Genomic DNA, 18,382 nt, shown 5'->3' with positions numbered 1-18,382 from the left:
AGGTAACTAGAGGGATGTTATCAACTACAGTAACTACTACATCTAAATTACTATGACTACAACAAGGAACGAGGTGGCACAGTAGCTAAACAAAAGAAAATTCAGAAGAGAAAAGGAGAGAGAGGGTGGTATTATTATAGAGCAGCTCTAATGAAAAGGTAACTAGAGGGATGTTATCAACTACAGTAACTACTACATCTAAATTACTATGACTACAACAAGGAACGAGGTGGTACAGTAGCTAAAAGCATAGCAGTTTAGGTTGGGGTTCTACAGTCAACTATTTTGGCTTTAGAGTAAAGCTGAGATCATAGTCACAGTTACACAGAAGGAAGACGTTTTTTCATTATCTTATCTTCAATGGTTTGGGTAAACTCAAACTCTTTGAAAAACCTACGTTGAATAAGAAAGGTTAATGTCGATTGAAAACAAAAGTATTATTATTACTATCTACATTTGAAAGAGAAAAGTGGAACATGGTAGGTTTAGCAAAGACGCAAACAACAGGGTTCTTCAGTGCAAGACAGCTCTGACACTGTAAACACATACATAATACCGATAACACACAGGGACTGTAGGAAAAGATAACATTTGCAATAATCTATTAAAAAATCAAGAAAAAAATACTAGAGCGTAAGACGAGGGATCTACGTACTAAAAAAACGTAAGGTTTGATTCAAACCTGAAGTACAAGTTGATTTAAACCTGAAGTACAAGTTCAGCACGTGAAATTTGACATTTATTCTTACAATGACGCAAGAAGAATGCAATTAAATTCAAATTAAATAAAACTTAAAAGCAGATATTCCGATGTAAGCTTTGAAACGTAATGGAATAAAAGTATCACATAAACAAATGTAGAAAGTCGATAATGAAACAAAATATTTTAACCAAGTTACAAAATGTGTTTGAATTCTTCCTGAGATTTGCGGAGATAAGAATATTTTATCATAACATTTCCACAGTAAAAAAATATTGAAAATTTTGATAGAAAAAAATCTAGATTATTACTTGGTTCAACGTTATATACTCTGTATCATAGTTTTATGTAGAATGGAATTTGGCAGATAAGCACCTAATTCATCTTCTTGCGAGTATGTAAGATGTATTTTAAATTGCGTTTTATTTGTCACTCTAGGGAAGAATCTGATTAGGCGTAGCAATATATATTTCATTCCGGTTCCCTGATCGACTTTATTCTGACAAATCAGATTTGTTATTACTTTCCTAAAATTGCCTATCGTAGTTTTCATCATCCCTCAATGCGAAATTGCTTCTTTGTCATCAACTTTTACTGCACTGAATCACTATTGCACTGAGGGGGTGACGATCAACAGACAGGAAATTAAATGCGCGTTTTCATAAAGTAATAACATTTATAAACTTGGGGTCGTCAAGGTAAATCGTTCTGAAGATATATTTTTATGGCAAGGGAACAAAGTCTTATCATCTGCCATCCTTAATTTGTAACTACTGACCAGAGAGAAAGCAGCCAGTCAGAAGCACCCTACCACCCACAATACACGATAAGAAATTGACTATGCCTCTAATAACGCACCCACAGCTTAAAGTGGGGGAACATTTTGTGGTATCGCACGAATTTGAACCCGGCTCGGCAGTTCCGAAAGCGAGAGCTCTACCACAGGAAATCGGAAGTATAAATTATTTTTGTTACGCCTTACATTATTAAATTATTTAAATACACGTGATAAAAAAACAAAGATTTTAAGTGGGTAAGTGATGAACTAGATAAAACCATAAATAAACGTTTTAGCTTAACACTTTTGTGTAAGTATCTCAACATGATCGTATTCAAGTTTTATTGTACAGTAGATTGCACATGCGCATTAAACTAAAACGTCACTTAACTGTGTGCATTGATATTTGTTCTAAAGGATATAGTCCAAGTGCATTCAAGTAAACACTTAACTACAAATATGAAATGATGATTTACTAAATACGAAATACAACATTCGCCTTCTCATATTTTTCTTATATCAAAGTTACATTTTAATCAGGTTAATTTTATTTCCTTTCGTCACAGTCATCCATTTAACTAGCTTTTTTAGAAATAAGTATGTTTCTTTGAACCATCGTTTCAAAGCTTTAACATCTTCGTGGTTCGATACATTTAAATTTGAAACAAATAACAAGATTGTAGGGAAATTTCAAGATGGCAAATTGCGCAAGCAAATGTATTTTGCATAACATACATGGCCATACAACTGATTTGGTATAATGAGTAGAAAACTACCGTCCACTTTGAAACAGTGCTATTATCCTTCATAGTGATAATGACTTAAAACACTTTTAGTTTAGGTCACCTTAAACAGCTTGCCTTCTGAACGATCTTACAAATTGACAACTGTTTTTGTATGTTTGTAGGTCTCTGATGTCCTGGTAGATATAGTTAGAACATGTTAAGTGATATAACTCTTTCTTGTAGGGTCTTCCTTCGTATTATTTATATAATCCTTACTAATGCAGGTTTGTATACATGTTCTAAATCTTATCCTTGATGTCATTTTCGTTTTTTAAACCCTAGTTTTGGTGTATATTGCATCAGCAATCTCGTATTCTTTTTTCAAGATACCTGACCTAATGTTACTGTAGTCTGTAATAGTGTAAAACTTTCAGAACCTGTTTTTTGCAATGCAGATTAATTTCACTATCTGAGACAATCTGCCTTATCTCCTCTGCCTTGTATCTTACTTTTGGCATGGCTGTGGATGTGTTCATTAACTTTAGTCTAGATCTTTCTAATCTACCTATTTCTATGTTTAACTTAAGAATTCGTATGAATATGAATCAATAGCAAAAAGTCAGATTCTAATTTGATTTATAGAAACACCTAATACAGGCATATTAAGCTGTTTAAACAGGATCTCAGACTAATTAAATTACAACATTTTTATATGATTAGCATTAACAATTCCCACATAATATAAAAGGAAATTCACTACCTGAACACTATATTATCTATTCACTAACTGAACACTATATTATCTATTCACTAACTGAACACTATATTATCTATTCACTAACTGAACACTATATTATCTATTCACTAACTGAACACTATATTATCTAGTTCACTACCTGAACACTATATTATCTATTCACTAACTGAACACTATATTATCTATTCACTAACTGAACACTATATTATCTGTTAACTACCTGAACACTATATCATATACTACCTGAACACTATATTATCTATTCACTAACTGAACACTATATTATCTGTTCACTACCTGAACACTATATTATCTATTCACTACCTAACACTATATTATCTATTCACTAACTGAACACTATATTATCTATTCACTAACTGAACACTATATTATCTATTCACTAACTGAACATTATATTATCTATTCACTACCTAACACTATATTATCTATTCACTAACTGAACACTATATTATGTATTCACTACCTGAACACTATATTATGTATTCACTAACTGAACACTATATTATCTATTCACTAACTGAACACTATATTATATACTACCTGAACACTATATTATCTATTTACGAACTGAACACTATATTATATACTAACTGAACACTATATATTATCTATCTGAACACTATATTATCTATTTGAAGGAGCAATTTATTATCGATACATTCTGCGTGGCCTGCTTTTATTGTAAAATTAGTTTGTTTAATGTATAGAAATGAAATTATATGTACATATTTCTGCGAAATAACCAACCATCTTTCTAATTTGACACGAACCTGTTTGAACCATGAAGACACATAATTTATAAAACAATGTTATTGGTAATGGGTGTTAAAATATTGATATTAAAAAAAACATTGCGATTTTGAAAGGACATATAAAGATCTCAGCACAGAAGAGAACTTTAATGAGATGTCATAGCTGAATGTTTGATTCAACTACTTTAATAAAACGGGAAGTGATGTCATAATCGAATGCTTTACTAAACTACGTTAATAAAACGGGAAGTGACGTCATAATTGAATGCTTTACTAAACTACTTTAATAAAACGGGAAGTGACGTCATAATCGAATGCTTTACTAAACTACTTTAGTAAAAAGGGGAGTTGAACGTTTTACTCTACTACTTTAAATCTTGATAACATAAGAAGTGACGTCACAACTAAAGTTAACAATGACTTTCAAAAGTCAATTTCAAGATGTAAGTTGTTGTTTGTTTGTTTCAGAGTAAAGCCACATTGGGCTATCTGCCACCGGGGGGAATCGAACCCGGATTTAGGTAATCGTTGCAGACGTTTTGATTTATGTAAAAAATTTTACGAATTTTATTAGTATAGTGTGTTTTGTTCTTTAAGTGAATATTCTATAGAAAATCATAGAATGGTGAGTGTTGCTATTTCAAATAGTTTCTATAATGGTAAAGTGATTGATTAAACACTAAGTCATTCATTTATCATATTTATTTGTAGCAAAATGGTTTACTACCGAGTTTATTAACCATTTGTTAAATTTAGAGATACGAATGTAAACAGAGCTACATATGTAGAGGGTTAGCATAAGAATATGTTTTAGCCAAACATTATAATTAATGAAACATGTATTATATATACGTACTTATAAAGTGAAACGATAAACTGGTATGTTAAATTACAATATATAAATGATTATGTTATCTGTCTATTTCAGGATGATAATTCTATAAAGTATGTTATGCAAGTTATATATATAGAAGCGAAACTATACTATAGTTTGTTAATTGTGTACTAAATAGTAAAAAAACATAATCGGCTGTAGAATAATAATGTAACTGTCTGGCTCAATATTTATAAAAATTAAACATTAGGTACGATAAAATCCTTTCAGGACAGGTAATTGTAAAAGTATGTAAAGTAAATTATTTCCCCGTTCAAATATTGGACGAACTAAGATAGTGTGTGCATAAAAACTAATATATTTAACAGTGTTATAATAGTTGTCTCGTTAAAATAATTGTTTTTACTTGCAACTTTTAGGACATATAATTAAGTCTAGTCTAAAATGTTGATGACGTAATCACACGTTAAGACAGCCTACGATGAGCTCATCAACCTATTGTACTATTCATTTATAGAAACAGCATCCGCCTTTATAAAACACATACAAGATTGCCTATTAAGACCATCCGCCTATAGAAACATGGAAACACTATCCTTAGTAAGACCATCCGTCTATAGAACCTTAGTAAAAGTGTCCGCTTTTATAATTTGACATCTGTATGCAGTCCTACATAAGCACAGTAACACTATCTGCATATAGAAATATTACCCGCCTTTGTAAAACACACACAATACACCTAGCAAAACCACCTGCTTATAGAATCTTGGTAACAGCATTTACCTATAGAACCTTGGTAGCAGGTAGCACCGACCACCTAGTAACACCTGGTATCGAACTTTGATATCATCCCTCTCCAGACAGTCGCTTCCTCTGGTGCCACTTTGTGAAACTATGATATCATAACTCCCCTAAGACGGCCGCGCCAGCTGGTGCTTACTACGTGACAGTTATGTAACCCTCAGACAGCGGCATCCTTTTGTCGCTGAACAATTGGGATAACTACTAAATTGTGTGCGTGTTTGTTCACTAATCAAGAAGAGGGTAACTAAACAGATCGAAAACGGTAACAGTGAGACATCACACAAACACAGAGTTTGAATATCTTCAAAACATATAACATTTGGTTGTACTCACCGTCATCTCAGAAATTTTAACCTCGTATACATAGAGAACGTTAATAAATATACTCAGTAGTTCGATTCCAATGTCACAACAAGTACAAAGCTGTAAAACAATCACAGTCAATCTCTAAGTCAGTGGTTTCCAAATTTTAAGTAGTGGCGCCCCCTAACTCAGCATTGTTCTTCTGGCCCCTCCTCCTTCATACTGAATAATTTTCACAAGTGATAATAACAGCAAGTACAGTAGTTTCTTTGCCTCTCTTTAATCAAATGTGAAAATTATAAAAAAGTGATAATAACAGCAAATACAGTAGTTTCTTTGCCTCTCTTTAATCAATTTTTTATAATTTTCACATGTGATAATAACAGCAAAGACAGTGGTTTCTTTGCCTTCTTTAAACAATTTTTTTCTTAAGTATTAGCAGGAAAATTTAAAGTGTTAAATTTATTTTTTCGTTTTTCTGCTTCTTTCATTGTGATTTTTGGGTACTCCAGGCAAAAGGCTGCGCCCCCTAGCCACCGCTTTGGGACCCTCCAAGGAGGCGCGCCCCACAGTTTCGAAAACACTGCTCTAAGTTATTAAGCAGCCTTTTGAATTTGGTAAAAAAAAAAGTAAATACAATTCGAAATCTCAAATGAAGTATCTCCATTCACTAATATGATATAAAAGATGTTGGTTAGGAAGGGGTTGGGGTGTTATAAATGATGTTGTAAGGAAGGGGTTGGGGTGTTATATCATGGTTCGATATATTTTGTAAAGGAAAAGAAGTTAGTTTTATAATATGTATTATGGTCAGATAAGTTCACAAGACTAAAGTGAAAACAGCCTAAGCTTTTTAAATGATGCTTGTTTAGTTTTGTGGTAAAAACCTGCTATATTTTGGTGTCTCTACGACTACAAGTAAAATCACAAATCCTTGCAACAGGTGTTTCAGATTTAAACCATTTATTTCCACAATCTTAAACAAATCCATCATATTCATGTAACTCATATTTTAGTTCACAGTGCAAAAAAAGAAAGAAAAACACAAACACTTGTAATAGGTATTGCACTTAAGAGTGAGGGTCCCTGATTTTCAATATCAATTAGCAAATTCTGAAGGATACCTACAAACCCTGAACTGCTATGCTTAGGAAGAGTAACTGAGGATAGGGTAATTTTACCAAGACAACTTTATAAGTCTTATTTATTTCTGAAATCACGTCCCTAATCTACTAAAGTGACAAACTCCTAGTCTCTAAAGCTGTAAACAACTTAAAACTAAGGTAGCAACTCTAGAATAAGTACAATTTTTTTTTTGACACATAGATGTAGAACTACAGAACATGCTGTTCAAATTGGGAAAATGCAGGAAATGCAAATGTTGACAGTACTGTTACAAACTTGTAGCCTTAAAGTCCCCGAATAAACAAATTTCAAGACTGCAACAAACAAATACTTAAGAGCGCTTTCACGTGCATAAACAAGCTATTATGTATCTGCATACCATAAACAGGATGTATAGCACGAGTACAAATAAGAGAGTGCAACAAGCATATAATAAATGTTTCTTCAGGCAATTTTACAATATCATTGTTGCAACAGACACATAGTGAACACGTATTCTTCTCATGAATTACAGTGTCATTGTTGTAATAGACACAGAGTGAACAAGTGCTCTTCATCCGAATTTCAATATCGTTATTGTAACCTAACTTATTAACTACAAGTTTCAAACTTGGTGTTTCTGTACTTCCAAATTATATAATAAAGTAAAAAATCCACTGGAAAATGAAACTTCAATGTACCGTTAACTGTGGGAACTCTGTCATGAATATTTTGAAAAAGCTGCCAAGTTTGGTCCCTAGGGGCGAAGGGGCGTTCAAATTTCTGGGATATTGTCAATGAAAAGTACTATGAACAATCTCTCTGGAAAAGATTGGGATGAGAGATGACGTTTCAATGCCTCTATAAGTGGACTTACGAAGACTCGCGTAAGCTTATCCAGGGTCTTCAGTTAGTTGTCCACAGAGAAAACAAATTCATCAAGTGCTAACTATAACTTTCTGGCTACTATTTACTACACACTTGATCTGATAGATTGAACAGCATGTTCTTACTTAATGAACAACAGAGATACTACAATAAATCCATATACATCTTGGATGTGAGAGTAATTTAGGCAAAAATTACCTTAACATACACCTAATAAACATTATTTTTCTCATACCGTTCACATTTTCCCGCTTAAGCAAAAAAAAAAAAAAAGAAAAAGAGAAGAGAGAGAGAACGAAAACAAACTAGGACTAGAACTGGTTCTAGTTTTAACTTATTTTGTGGATTTCCTGAGTATTAAATTAAGACTTGACTATACACAAAATTATATATTTATATATATATATATATATATGTATGTATATATAAACTTTTCCGAGAGACGTGAAATTGATACAAAACTTGATATGTTCCTTGTTTCGTTGCCATACAGCGCAGTCATTTAGAAGAATTACTTTCAATTCTTTATCAGGAAGAATGAATTCTAAGAAATTAAATTTTCCCCAAATAGCCCGTTTTTCTATTTAAAAAAACAAACAAAAAATTAATTAAGGGCACCAATTTTTAACGCTTTTTCTTTTCTCTTGAAAGCTTTGGCACAAAAATACTGTTGGGAATCAGTGCATTTTCTCCTCTGTGGGTGGCATAGTCTTCGGGAAAGTCGAATAAACCCGATTTGAAGTCGAACATTGCCGATTGTTTGTCCATATACAAACAATACAATGAATATGACAAATGGACCCGGATTAATCCCGAGTAGTGGTCGAGGGAATAAGGCTCGTCACAGTCAAATACTGCGATAGAGGTTCCATGCAGTAGATTACAGGTTGTATTTTTGAAAGCTAACAATGAAGATATGTCGGGCCAACTCGCTAGGGGGCGGGTGGGTGTCACAGCTACAGGCCGTTTAAATTGCAGACACTCAAGTGGTCAAGAGGGCATGGTACACATAGCTGTTGCATGTTAAAGTTCATACCTGCAAACAAGTGGCCAAAGCCAGGATATCCAGGAAAGCTCGTGCGTCCGTAGCTGTAGGCTGGGAACCCTACTGAAGACAGGGGTGTACACAGGACGTCAGAATCTAAACCAAAACCAATACTTCTAAATTAGTTCACAAAAATTATAAAGTAAGTTTTGAGATTATTAGAGAGCAGTTGAAAGTTAAACATTTCTTCACTGTTAATTTATGAATATACAATTCTAAACTAGCTTATATTCCTAAACAAGATTTGAGACACATTTTAACGTTAAGTAAACACTCGGACCTTTCTTCACGAGAATAATTCATTTATCTCTGCAAAATTACAGGCTGTACTGATGGGCATGATGTTGGGTAATGTGGGTTTTAATAAAGTTTTGTGCACGCTTAATAATGAGGCCAAAATCTACAAAAGAGTAAATTCTTTACAACAGCATATCCTGTTTATCATGTACAGGTAAAGGACAAAAAAGGAAACACTTGGGTTAATGAGGGACAACAAGTATATGCGATGTAGAGGCTACCACACAGGTGTGGCTCGTCCATTAATTAACAAAATAACATCCCAGCATGCATAGGGCCATGTATAAAAAATGCTGGACAGGCCTGGTTGCCTATAATCATGGCTAGCATGGCTGCAAGAGGAGACCTCAGTGCCTTTGAAAGAGGGGTGATTGTTGGGGTGCGTTTGACTGGAGTTTCAGTGACCAATACAGCTCAATTTGCTGGTGTCTAAAGTTATGTCAGCATGGAACTCTGAGGGTAAGACATCATCAGCAAAAGGCAACAATGGGCGGAAGCCCATACTCCAGGATCGTGATGTCCGTGCATTAATTCGAACTGTAGGGCAAGACAGCAAGGCAGATCAACTGACTGCAAATTTCAACCTGGAGCGAGAGTAGCCAGTTTTATCAAAAACGATCCGCCGAGAACTCCACAAAACGGGATATCATAGTCGGGTTGCAGTGCACAAACCGCTCATCACACCTGGCAATGCATGGTTGCACGTTCAGTGATGCAAAGAACACAGGCTATGGACTACCAAGCACTGGTGAAATGTGATATGGTCAGATGAATGATCCTTCCCAATGTTCTCAACAAGTGGACGAGTGCAAGTGTGGCTCCAACCTAGAGAACTCTACAGCCCTGAGTGCTTGGTTCCAATGGTGGTTCCGTAATGGCGTGGAGCAAATTTTCCTGGCATGGTTTGAGTGCGCTCATACCCTTAGAAGGAAAGGTACTGAGTGATCATCTTCACCCCATGTTACAGCATTTCTGTCCTGCAGAGACGGGTGTCTTTCAAGATGATAATGCCCTCGTCCACAGAGCACGAGTAGTTGCTCCATGGTTTAAGGAGCATGACACTGACGTTACCCATATGTCATGGCCTTCTCAGTCACCAGATTTGAACCCAATCAAGCATGTATGGGATATTCTGGAACGACGCCTGAGACAGCGTTTTCCACTTCCATCAACTAGGCGTGAGTTGATTGACTTTCTTGTGGAAGAATGGTGTCCCATTCCTCCTGCAGAATTCCAGACGCTGATAGACTCTATGCCATGGAGCATACAGGCCATACTGGCCACACGTGGTGTCCAAACACCATATTAAGGTACTTTGGTGTTTCCATTTTTTTGGCCACTACCTGTTTGTTACCCACATTCGAGTAAAGTTTGTTATTCGTCAATACAGTTGTTTCTTTCTAACAGACTATCCTATTACCGTGTATATAACCACAGTTTCTACCATTAATTATTAAAATTCACCATGTGAGGTTTGAGCAGAAACCAATATCATCTACGAGACATCAATGTGCAATATTACAGCTATGTACATGGTGTCCATAAATTATCTGACCCATTAACAAATTAATAACTTCAAAAATACTACAGATCGAACACAACCATTTTATTTAACTTGATGAACAACCCATAAAGTTTTTTCTTGTCTTAGTAAACGTCCACATGCACACCGTTTGTTGCTTGAAGAATGTCTAAGAGATACTCTACCTCCCTCCAGGTGTTGTTCAAGATCTCGGGAGTCACGTTCTTTATTGTATCGATTATTCTGTGGCAAAGATCCACGATATCATGCACAGATGTCAAACATATCTGATCTTTCATAACCACCCACAAGAAAAAATCCAACGAGGTTATGTCAGGGGAACGTGAGGGCCATCATATTGGTCCATCAATACCAATCTATCTGTTTGGGAACGTGTTATTCAGGAACTCCCGGACGTCAAGACTCCAGTGTGATGGAGCAACAGAAAAGAGGAAAAAACTTTATGGGTTGTTCGTCAAGTTAAATAAAACCTGAGCGTTCTATGTATAATATTTTTGAAGTTATTAATTTTTAAAACGGGTCAGATAATTTATGGACACCCTGCACATTTTGATAAATGGACCATGTTCTGTGTTCTGTATTATCAAAAAGTTTATTTCAGATATATAGCGTACTTCAATCTAGATACGGGGAGTGGGAGCTACAAAGTCAAGAGCTGAAGTAACACTTACCATCTGTGAGTGCACCGAGCGGCCAAATAAGATCTGAAAGGGGAGAGGGCGAATTTTAGACACATTGCATTATTTTCAACAAAGGATTTAGAATTTCTGAATCATGAAAGTATATAATCAGGTATATAATTGAACAAACTTTAAATACTTTATAAAAACGTTATCACTTTCTGTTTTATTTTTTGAATAGAAAAAGGAATTTTTTAAGACTGGTTTCAGAGAATAAGAAAAACAAAGGTTAACATTAGAGGGCTCTGACTATAACTTTCATTCATTTGAATTTGCTACTTCAAAAGTTTTATTAGTGAGATAGTATCCTGGTGAGTCAGCAGTAATTCTAAGAAACTTACAAAGCTAAAACCCAGGGCTCAATTCCCCGCGACGGACACAGTGCAGATAGCCCATTACGTCTTTTGCACGATCAAAATAACAACAACCAGTACGATAAAATTTACATAGTTGCAAATCAAATGAAACTAGCACGGGGCTTTTACAAATGAGTCTTAGCCTCTTTAGGTGAGACGAACTGAACGCTTCAAAAATAAGAAGTGTTAATCTTTCCAAGATCGCCAAAACTGCATCCACTACGTTCTCTTTGCAGCTGACCGATCAGAAAAAAAAAATCATTATATAGCTATTCCACAAAACAGCAGATGAATTCGTCGAATGGTCAGACTACATAAAATGACACCTTAAGTTGAATTTAGCACATAATTTTAACCGCATTTAGAGTGTTCTAGAATTAATACTTAGAAAAATTGGAAACTTTGTAGCTATCAAATATATACTGTATCTGTGATATATTGAATCATGTATCTGTGACCTAAATATACACACACAAACCTATTGCCGTGTCTCCCAGTGATTCAGTTATAAGTCTGGAAGCTTATAGCGCTAAAAACCGGGTTTCGATACCCGTGGTGGGCACATCACAGACAGCCCATTTTGCAGCTTTATGCTTTACAGCAAATAAACAAAACCCATTGTCATAAAACATACATGAAACCCTACTAGGACTAATAACAACTCTGTGTTAAAACTGACTCACCATACACTCCTCTTCCTGATCCTCTTCCTCGACCAATTGTAGTAGGCATCATGACTTCTTTCGGTTGAGCTTTTTTACATTCCACCTGTAATTTAGTTATTTTTTTATGTTTTTACTTGGTTTAAATAAATCTTAAAGTTTCCAAGTCACCAGAGAAAATATTGAAGAAATTAATTTTAAATCAGGTTTTCATTCACTGTCCCCAACCCTAAAATTATTCTAACTTTTAGTCTAAATCTCTATGTGATGACACAAACAATTTGGCCAATCATGTTGGAGACTGATATGCCCCTGGTTAGCAAAACTGAAACAAATCTTTAGGCACCAAAAAAAAAAAAAACAACTTTAGTGAAAGCCTTGTTAAGTCGTAAACGGTTCAATTATATTCTCTAATCATAAACAGTGTTTAATTCTGTTTTTAACAGGTAATTTCTTCATAAAATTAGAACACAGAGTTAAAAAAGTTGAACTACGTGTGACATTTCCTGTTTATGAACTGTTATCGTAAAATTTACATTTTTCAAAGACACAAGGAGGTTAAACTACAATTAATTTTTGGCAATCCTCTTCTATGTTCTACCAGTAGCACAGGAAGCGGTGGGAAGGGGGAGGCGGATCCCCACTTTTCAATCTGTCTCAGCAAATATATCAAAATTAGGAAAGTCACTCTCAAGAGAAGCAGGAGAATGCATAGAATTTAGTCCAGAACCCAAAAGTTACAAGGGTCCTAACTCGACCCATAGACTCAAGCCGTAACGGGTGCGCCTGTGGTGCTACATTCCCTCGCTTCGCTTGGTCAAATAATTAGACTCCTACACCTCTGTCTGGAGCTTATTTTATTTTTTAAAAAGACATTTTAAACTTCTATCTTTTTAATTCTAGTAATAAGCACAAATAAACAAACGGAACTACACTTTACCAATACCTTTGATGGCGTGTGAAAAAAATAACTTTGCATTTCTGTGAAATTAATAATTTGGAGAGTAATTTGTGAAACCCAAAATTAATTCCTCGGTTCAAAGATTGATCTCATAATATTTTAATACAAACTGCATTCTTTATTTCCAAAATTAATTGCATAGAACCAACAATGTGAAGTAAAACGAAGGAATAATGATAGAACTAAGCCTATTTTATACTTCTTGATGCGGAAATCATATGTACTGAGGTATTGCATTAAACGTCTTCAAGCTTCCAACAGCGTAATTATATAATACTACGTCAGTTTAATATGATTAAAAACCCCAACGTCGAGGATTATATCTTTTTTTTATAGAACAAAGATGACATTGAAGAAAGCATTAATCAATCACGCAAGCTAAATGAACACAGTAATATTATAGATGATTCTGCATATAGTAATCAATTAGTTAACTAACGACATTTGATAACTTATCATACCTATCACTGTCTAAACCAATTCTTTCCAAAGAAAACGTGTTTTACGTATTAGACAAGATTTTGCCATTAGGGGCTCTGGGCTCTGCTATAACCAGCAAATACATCTCAACGATTAAAGTGTTTCCCTTTTCTCTGGGTTTGGTGCATCAGTTTTCCTGATTCTAGCGTACACCATCTAAGAGACTATTAATAAGACTAAGAGTGGGCGTGTCCTGAACCGGAAAAGACGTTAACTTGATGACTGCTTGTCTAAGAGTGAGAGTGGCCTGAACCGGAAGAGACGTCATCTCGGTGACTGGATAACGATGGAAATAACAACTGTTTCTTCTTCGATGACGAGGAACCCACTTTGAGACTAATAATGCTTGGAGACGGCTTGAATGGGTAATGAAGAAAAACCTTAATATAAGTTTAACATAACAGCAAATGCACAACGTTTCGACAAGGTTTTGTCATCATCAGGTACCATTCAAGCCGTGTCCAAGCATTATTAACAACTGTTTCTATTCTGATCCACTTGCAAATTGATGGAGAGAATCTTTTTCACTCATACACATAATATTAGCACAATATTAGATAATTGGTCAGTTTACTCGAGGACAGAAACAACATCACAACTTTGCAAGTGCCCAAAACAGTTTTTCTTACTCTTAGTAAATGCAATAGTGCGGAAAGAAGTTTAAAGCAGAAAAAATTAAATAGAACTTCAAAAAAAAGAGAGATTCAAAATCTTTCTCAACTGTTATATAATAAATAAAAACTTTCTTTTTTCAAAATCAGTCATAAATAATTAACGAAATCGATACTCACCATTTTGTTGTTAATTTCGTGGAAATGAATTTCACAAATTTTGTCTACCACGTCTTCACTTTCAAAGATAACGAAACCAAAACCTAAAGAAACAAAGCATAAATCATAGGAAGCACTAATTTTTAAGCGCGAAAAATCAATGGCACAAAACATTAAACATCCACTAGTAATAAGAGCCCGACTGTTTTGACTTGTGTATGAAACGGTAAAGGAACGAAAATAGTGTACAGTGAAGCAGATAAATGAAAAGACGAAGAAGGGTTCATTGTTTCTGACGTCATACTGGTCGGAAGTGAGGTCACTATTGAGAATTATTCGCATTAGTTAATTAGTTCTCGAATCTTTGGAATTCGTTGCATCTTTCTGGACATCTAAATTCTTCTTCTTCTTCTTCTATATATTCTTCCATCCATCTTCGTTGACTTATATGTATGGATAAATAACAGGGCGACTAGAAAAGTTATTCTAGCGGTGAGTAATTAGTTTTTACCTTTAAAAAACAAAGTTGTGTTTGCTTGTAAATAAAAACAGACTAGTCATTCCCAGGATCACAAAGGAATAAAAACAACAACATTTGTTTTCAGTTTTATTGATCGGCTTTATCCAATTTCTTTGTTGCTAGACCTGTAAAGATGCTTGTCTTGTTAGTCTCAGCTATAACCACTTTCATAGTGCTTTACTGCACAGGTTTTCACCATCGCGGTAAAATCTGCTTTACAGAGGTTATTTAGATACATAATACCCACTAGTTTATAAATGTATCCAACTGGAAGTTCTGTGTTATTTCAAAGCTAAAACAAATTATTTTTAATTCAATCTATCTGTTTATCTAAATAGTGTAAGGTATTTTCGGTGTATAGGTTGAAATACGTGATAAACATTTAGTTTACTCCACAGAACACGCGCGTACATACATACACACATTTTAGGCTCCAAAATACGAAACCATTTGTCAAATACAAGTGTGCTGGAATACTTTGGATCCCTCATTATTAAGTACGGTAGTACTTAATAGTAGGGATCGACAAGGTTTCCAAATAAGTCACGCGCCGAAAAACCACCGTATTAAATTTCTAAACGAAAAACTGACCATTTAAAGTATTGGTTATGATATATTATGCGCATATATACTAATAAGACGCTAAAAAGGTCGCTAACATTTCCGGTATAACAATTCAAAAATTTTTAAAACGGCAACTTTTCGTCTACTACCTACCTACCTACCTGATCACGTCAGCGAAGCTAGCTCTTAGACGGCTCGGACTATCGCTACAAGATTTCACCAGTTTACTTTACTGGTTTGTGGGTAACCGCTTTTGATATTCCGATAAATATATACAGATTTTTTATAAATGGTAAACATATCATGTAGGTACTTAAATATATTTTCATCCCAACAGATGGCACTACATATCGATGGATAGACACGCAACTGTTTCTAAAGGTAAAATATATATACTTTATACAGATATAAAGTACAACAAGAGTATTAAAAATTATGGATTTTAAAACAAAGTATGGATCCTGCTACAAAGAGTAATGAAACAACAATTAAAACCACAATCACAAATGTATAAAATTTAATCCCTACTTTGGCAGTGCTATATACTTATCTGTAGGTCAAAGTAAGAATTACATTTTCAAATTTGTGATCGTGGTTTTAATTTATGCAAAAGTTACAGTTATCAGATAAAGTTTATAGATGCTGTGTCCATTCCATGGACATATAAAAACTGAACAAATAGATAAAAAAAAACTTTTAAATTTTAATGAAAAGTAGGGATCGTTGTCCTATTTGTTTGTAATGTTTTTTTTTCTTTTTTTCTGTTGCATTTCGTGCTTCTTTTTGGTGTTTCTTTAGCATTTTAGGCTTCATCTACAAGATTCAACTTTAAAATTTGCGAATAAAGAATGCAAACAAAATTATATAAAGTACATACATAAAATTATGATTCTTCAAAACCCTAAAAACGACAAAAACAACGGACATTTGAATTTCTATGAAGGCAAGTGAAACAGCATAATTAAATGATTCAACTGTTTGAAAGATTATATTTTAGTTTTTCGTCAGCGGTGTACCGAATTATCCATGTTAGCAGAATAATAAATCTCGATTGATTTTACTCGTAATTGCTCGAGTTAATTCTTGTTTTCGTTGTTGTTATTTTTGTGAGAAATGATGCCCAAGCCAAATTACATTCTGTTAAAATAGATCATACCCTGAAGACCAAGGGACGGCGTGTCCTAGTGGTTAGGATGACGGACTATGGCTCATAAAGTCTAAAGATGCGTTCCGTTACTGCACAGAAAAAACGCTTCGCACTCTAGGGATGGGGACGTGGGTGCGTCATAAGGGTGACGCTCAAATCCCACAATTCAATCATACAAGAGTAGACCAAGAGTTAGCGGTGGGTGCTGTTGACTATACGTCTTTCCTATAGTCTATCAGTTAAAAATTAGGAACGGTTACTAGTGCAGATAGCTACAGAGCGTTAATATAAGTAACACACCAGATGGAGGGTGACTCTCATTGCTAAAGTTATTTAACCCAATAACGTTATACTTCCGGTTAACTTTTCTCCAGCTGATAGAAGTAAACATAGAATAACGTATACGTGATTTTTTGTTTGTTTTCGTGTTCGCACAAAACTGCATCCCCCCTCCCCCGGTGGCTCGGCGTTAACTGTGAGAGCTTATAACACAAAATTCTTATTTCGATACCCGAGGTAAGCACAGAACAGATTGCCCATTATGTGGCTTTGCGCTTAACAGCAAATAAAAATTACGCAAAGCTACCCAGGAGCTATCTGTTAACTACACCACTATCCTCGGGCCTCACCCCAAACAATAGCCTTAATTTTCAATAACATTTAAATCATTTTCCAGAATTCAACCCCCCTTTTGTCTTCTATAAATTAAGCACTATGTATTTTCATTTATTTACTTATTTAAGCACGATGTTTCGGACAGTGGGTATTTTCATTTATTTACTTATTTAAGCACGATGTTTCGGACAGTGGGTATTTTCATTTATTTTACTTATTTAAGCACGATGTTTCGGACAGTGGCCTTTCTTCGTATCATATCCGTTTATGAAGAAAATAAAAAGATACGGATACGAGATCAACCATAATAGGACCGAACTTGGCTTAGTGGTTAGCGTGTTTAGCTGCGGATCGTACGCTCGAAGGTTTGCGCCGCAGGACACACCCTGCATTTTCAGCCGTGGATGCGTCACAAGAGTGACAGCCAACCCCATTATTCAGTTTAAAGTCGGACAAATCCCTTGTGGTGAGGAATGACTGGATGTCTTCTATCTGGTCAGTAGTTCAACATTATTGACGACTATATCTGAACACTAGTGCTTACTGATCTGATTGTTTAGCGTATGTTTTCAGGTTGAAAATACTATTAAGTACCATAAAGTGAAGATTGTCGGACATAGTAGTCCTCCAGTGGGACAGCGGTAAGTCTACGGACTTAAATCTGGTGCTTGATTCCCCGCGGGGTACACAACAGATAGCCCAATGTGGCTTTGCTCTAAAATAACCAAAACCAAACCGACAATTTAATCGAATGTAAAGTTCTCCAAGTTGTATAAAATGCATAGGAACATGTGCTTATCGTGAATATAAACCAGTGCCTAACAATATAATATTAAACCAGTGCCTAACAATATAATATTAAACCAGTGCCTAACAATATAATATTTGTGAAACGAGTCCCGCGACTAAAAGTGGACATGTGATGGTCGAGTTACTGCAGTAGAAAGGCGTTTTTCTTAGTTGTTTTTGTTCTAAAAAGACTAAAAACAACACCCACACACACACAGAACAAGACAATGTAAAGAACAATATAATCAACTTTGCGAACTTTCATCTTAATGAATTATCAAACCAC

At 34.9% G+C, this 18,382-nt stretch overlaps 1 protein-coding gene across 1 annotated transcript in view; it reads right to left on the bottom strand.

Annotated features, from left to right (window-relative positions):
• Positions 1-18,382, bottom strand: part of LOC106469359 (RNA-binding protein Musashi homolog Rbp6-like) — a gene marked incomplete at its 5' end in the record, with an annotated part of 80,757 nt that overhangs the window by 17,353 nt on the left and 45,022 nt on the right. Inside the window, 4 exons of the mRNA XM_013929846.2 lie at positions 8,704-8,808; positions 11,224-11,256; positions 12,272-12,356; positions 14,483-14,565. Of these exons, the coding sequence (XP_013785300.2) occupies positions 8,704-8,808; positions 11,224-11,256; positions 12,272-12,356; positions 14,483-14,565 (306 nt within the window). The remainder of the gene's footprint in view (positions 1-8,703; positions 8,809-11,223; positions 11,257-12,271; positions 12,357-14,482; positions 14,566-18,382) is intronic.

Source organism: Limulus polyphemus, unplaced genomic scaffold (assembly GCF_000517525.1).
Source record: "Limulus polyphemus unplaced genomic scaffold, Limulus_polyphemus-2.1.2 Scaffold3445, whole genome shotgun sequence".
NCBI classification, from domain to species: domain Eukaryota; kingdom Metazoa; phylum Arthropoda; class Merostomata; order Xiphosura; family Limulidae; genus Limulus; species Limulus polyphemus.
Note: the sequence above shows the minus strand (reverse complement) of the source record. Positions and strands in the feature narration are given on the sequence as shown.